General features: G+C 41.3%; 1 protein-coding gene across 2 annotated transcripts in view; it reads right to left on the reverse strand.

Moving 5' to 3' along the window:
* Positions 1-586: 586 nt before the first annotated feature.
* Positions 587-5,195, reverse strand: part of LOC140338833 (uncharacterized) — a 22,210-nt gene continuing 17,601 nt past the window's right edge. The window contains exons 3-5 of one of the 2 annotated variants that reach the window (XM_072423141.1): positions 3,818-3,970; positions 2,602-2,725; positions 587-1,772 (exon numbers count right to left, since the gene is read on the reverse strand). In XM_072423141.1, the coding sequence (XP_072279242.1) occupies positions 718-1,772; positions 2,602-2,725; positions 3,818-3,970 (1,332 nt within the window). In that variant the 3' untranslated portion in view covers positions 587-717. The remainder of the gene's footprint in view (positions 1,773-2,601; positions 2,726-3,817; positions 3,971-5,195) is intronic. The other variant, XM_072423142.1, reaches the window with a different exon arrangement.

Below are 5,195 nucleotides of genomic sequence, written 5' to 3' on the forward strand. Positions count from 1 at the left end.
CCTCATATTTAACTGAACTTTTTCAGAGTGGGGTGGTTATACAGCATCGCAGTAAATCACGAGTCGGATCCTTTAACCACCTGGCCGTTAAACCCAACATAGTTCGGGGTAAAAACACTTGCAAAAAGTGTTAAACCCGAACTTTTCTCACCAGGTGGTTAAAATATAAACAAACGTTCTATTGCAATCCGATTGTCATACATTGTATGACAAACCGATTACAACTGAAAGAAAATACTTACCCGGTCCCCGCAGCTCCTCCAGTCTGCAGTGAGATGTGACGCACAATGCAGAAATCCTGCATTGTGCTGTGCATCTCTCTGGAGATGCGAGCAGCAGCAGCTCCAGCGTCTCTGTGAGCAGGGCAGGGAAATCCCCCCCCCTCACATCACCCCGGAGGACGAGTCATCTTCCGGGTGATGTGAGTTGTGATGTATGGGGGTGTGTCTGGGAGGGAAATTTAAAAGCAGATTACAATGTAATCTGCTTTTAAATGGTTTTTACAGTACAAAAACACCACACAACATGAAATAAAAATAAAAAAACATTTTTTATTTCATATTTTATTTTTAGAAAACATAAAAAAAAATTTCATGAAAAACAGTGTACAGCTTTTGGTACAGAAATCTAGACATCAGTGTAATGCCCAGGTGGTTAAACATTATTGGGATGAGCAACGCTACCTCCGGTCATCCATCCAGTCTTTATTTACAGTACTCAGTGAGTCTTCCAATGCTTATTCAGCTGGCTCTTCAGTCCAAATGATTTTCCACAATCACAGCACACAAAATTCTTTTCTCGCTTATGGGTCTTTTCGTGCTTGGTGCAGTGTGAGCGCCTAGCAAAGCATCTCCCACAGTGCTTACAAGGGAATGGCTTCTCACTTGTATGGCTAAGACAGTGCTTCTGCAAGTGTGAGCGACATGTAAAACTCTGGCCGCAGTCAGAGCATTTAAATGGCTTTTCTCCTGTGTGCATGCGCTGGTGGATGATCAAGTGCGATTTAAATGAGAAATTTTTGCCACACTCAGCACATGAGTAAGGTTTCTCCCCAGTGTGAAAGCGTTGATGGGTCACCAAATTCTCTTTGTTTCTAAACCTCTTGCTGCAATGCTCGCAAGTATATGGCTTCTCACCCGTGTGAATGCGCTTGTGTCTTGACAGGTGTGAGCTCTTGACAAAAGCTTTACCGCACTCACTGCATGTGTAGGGTTTTTCCCCAGTATGAATGTGTCTGTGTTTAATCAGGTTCGCCAGGCAAGAAAAACATCTGCCGCATTCAGTGCAGGAAAAGGGACGTTCACCGGTGTGACATCGCTGGTGCATTTCAAGGCTATAGGGCCGAGCAAAACTCTTGCCACAGGTGGGACAAGCAAATGGCTTTGACTCCGCATGGGCCTTCTTGTGCTGGATGAGAACCTGTTTGTTTAACATAAAAGCACCACAAAAGTCACACTTAAACACCCTGGCATGTGCTCTAAGGTGAGATAAAAGAGCTGCCTTGTTCTGGAATTTTCGGCCGCACTCCTTGCACTGTACAGTCACGGGGGGGTCAAAGTTTCCATCGCTGTCATCCGTTATGTACCCTGTACAGTTTTCTGGAATACGGTTATCCTGCTGGTAAATGTCAGAATTAGCATCATTTCCAGAATCCAGTGAGGAAGGTTTCCTGTCCTTCTTACGAATGTACTTTTTTTTCCGTGGCCCTTTCACTTTCCGAGTTCTTTTGGGCTTTGGTTGCTGATTGGCTGTTTCTTTGAGAACTGCTCGACCTGTCGGAGCATGGGTTGAGATTAAAATTCAAATAAAAATATGAATATAAAGTACACATCTGCCATACATGAACATTTTCCCTCACTCTCCTCATCTAAGTAGGGGGCACTGTAGTCCAAAAAGCAAAAGTAGTATTAGACTGTCTAAAATATAACATATATGTCCTCACTGCCAACAATGCTGACCCTCTATAGATACAATGCAATGAGTGGGCAGTCACCCTAGAATAGGAATTGCGTTAATGGCATAATCTCAAGGTACAAATAGTGGAAAAATAGAAAACTATTGCACCCACACAAATTGAAAGTTAGCTGGGTGTATAATTTTGTTTGTTTTGTAGTATATCCTTTAGATAAATTTGGTGCGCTTTGTGCATTTCTTTCAGAACTGTGCAGTAATCTGCAGCCTATAGTAGGTGGTCTGCCATGTCCCTCCCACAAATCTCATGGACAGTGATGATGTCACTGCAAACTTTACAAAGTAATATCAAGGTCTAAAAAAAGGTGCACAAAACTGAATTAAAGTCTTAATGGCTATTGAGGAATATATTTAAATAATTTTGTGTGGAGCACAAGTTCAATTACAGTAACACTGTATTAGAAAATATTTGTACGTTATATATTACAAGAGTGACATCATTGCCCTCCTAATATGTTATCACTCTTTGACATAAGCTGCTTATCACAAAAGTGACATCATCACTCCCCTAATACAATTTATATTATATAGAAGAGATACCCCTGTAACCTGAATCTTTCCTTCCCTACAGTTTGGCAGGGGGTAACCTTGCTAGTCCCTCGTTTTATCTCTAACCCATTGATGACTTACGCTGTAATCGCTCAGATCGCGGAGTTGTTGTGGCAGTGTCACCGTACAGATTCTTGTGCTGGTTATAAAACTCCCATTCATCCGTGGTGAAGAAAACTGCCACATTGTCACATCTGAGAGGGACCTGGCACAAAAAATTTTTGTGATCAGTATAAAAATGTTAGTCAGGCAAAACTTAATAGTAAACAGTTGAATCCATTGCCACTCACATGGAAGATTAATTCTTCTTTTTGTCTGGTGGACCTGTGGGGACAGTGCTGTGACTGGAGGTGGCTTCAGTAGGTCAGCTCTAGTTTTAGCAATATTGTGTACCAAAAACAATTAGGTCAGATAACTCTTCCCTGATGGCATGGGCATATTCCAAGATGACAATGCCAGGATTCATTGGGTTCCGGTATCTGTCTTCGGCCCAGCGCAGAGGGAGCTCCGGGCGCCAACATCTTCTTTTCTTTTCTTCTGGGTTCTTCTTCCTGCGTCACCCAATTTCACACTGCACAGTTGCGAGATCAGGTGACATAAATTGGTAAAAAATTGCCGATCTCCCTGCACATTGCATGGGATCTGCGTTTTTTTTTTCCCTTCTTTTGATGAAAGGGTTCCTCGGTTATACGAATGTAATTTTGGAAGTCATAAGATTGTTCTCCCATGTGGTTCCCAAGTTCCATGGGACCAATTGTGTTCCTTTTTTGCAGCCATACCTTGCTCCAATCTCCATTAGATCTACTGGCATTCTGTTGATGAACTCTAAGCAATAAGAGATCTTTAGGGCTGGTTTCAGAGAGGGCAGGGGTACTGGGCAATATCCCGGGGCAAACATCTACTTCAAGGCCCCAAATGACAGAATGGCAGAGTATGTAGGAAGCTTTGCATTTGAGGCCTTCATTTAATTTTTGCTCAGGGCCCTAATTTTTCTCATAGCCCTGATCTCACTGTGGCAATTATTTTCCCCATTAATGAAAGAGCTCATTCTGCTGCACCTATAGAGCATAATACACTGAATTTCCTGCACCTATTGTGATCATGTGACCAAACATATTTGACCTCTAAAAACAAACATTTCATTGACATTTCATTTATTTGCATATACAGCTCCAATAATGTTGCAGCATCTTATGGAACACCAAGACCATTCCTATTGTAGCTTGCAGCCAAGGAAGGTACAACTAGCTACCAGGAAGCAAAATGGCCACCATGATGCCTCTTTAGTGGCACTCACCTCTCTATTTAGCAGGTAAATCATTTGGTTAGTGAGTTCTAGAATCTTTGTATCATTGATTATTTCATTTATTGGAGGTGGATGATCCAGGCTGAGGCCTTCAGGATCTCTGAAGACATCTGCCTCTCTTTTCTTCTTCACCATTATATATTCCTGTGAATTACAAAAAACACATGTAGTTTAAAATCTTGCACAGCAAGTAAAGGGGTAAAGAATGTCTCTTTAAAGCCCAACTGTGGACATAACAATCTTACTAAGGTTAAATTACAGTCTGTTGAAGTGTGCAACATGAATGGTATCAAATTAGCACTCATAAACAATGCTTTTTTGGAAATGATGAGTTCAACCTCGTGTTGGTGAACCTTGATTGGGGGTTCACACTGAAATGCCTCCGAGAACAAAACTAGCAGGATGAATCCAGCTGGAGGTCAGAGTCAAGCAACCAGAAAAGAGATAACATCTCTGTGAGCATGAATAACACAATACCAGTTGTTGGGTATAGTGGGTGTGCATTGAGAAATCTACTTCAAGGACTTTTTCAAATATCCTGCCAGGTGTGTAAACATTGCTTGTGGTCAGCTGAGTCAGAGGACTTGCCCTCAATGCAACAGTGACACCTACTGGAGAATATCAGCGGGCACCTGGGAGCAGTGTATTTCCAGAAGTGGGAGGACATGCGAGTAGGGGGTAAATGCAAAGGTGTGGCTGAATGTGGCCAGGGGTCCCGGAGATGTAAAAAAGGGACAAAAGCCACAAATCTATTATTGCCTCTCTCCTACTCTTTGAAGAAAGAGGTGTCTTGTGAAAGAAGGGTAATTACATCAATATGGTAGTGCTGCCAAGCCTCTCGGTAAATATTAGTAAAAAGAACAAGAAGCCAAAAGAAGGCTTTTTTGGCAGTATAAAAACAGAAAATGCTTTTACTGAGCCTAAAATACCTTTCTAACTAGACAAGTATTCTTCCATGCTATTATAGAATTTAAACATCCACACACATGACTGGTTACAATAATTGGTTTTTGGTATCTTGTAACCCAACGCATTTCACCTTACGGCTTCCTGAGGGGATTCCGAGACTTAGCTTTGGTAAACACAATTACAAATACAAAGAAAATAAAAGAAAATAGTATAGTAAAAAAACAATTGTGTCAATTGACTTGGTGAATCTATAATATGGGTATATGGGTAAAAGAGGTGATATCTGTAGATAAAACTTACCTGTTATGTGAGTAATTATGAGGCAAATGAAGTTCTTAATGCCTAAATCATGTGATAAATGAATCCTGAAGTTCACTACATAAGGTGATTGGACGAATAGTCTGTATTAAGGTAAGTACCGTATTTTTCGGACCATTAGACGCTCCGGACTATAAGACGC

This window comes from Pyxicephalus adspersus, chromosome 10 (assembly GCF_032062135.1).
Source record: "Pyxicephalus adspersus chromosome 10, UCB_Pads_2.0, whole genome shotgun sequence".
Classification (NCBI taxonomy): Eukaryota; Metazoa; Chordata; class Amphibia; order Anura; family Pyxicephalidae; genus Pyxicephalus; species Pyxicephalus adspersus.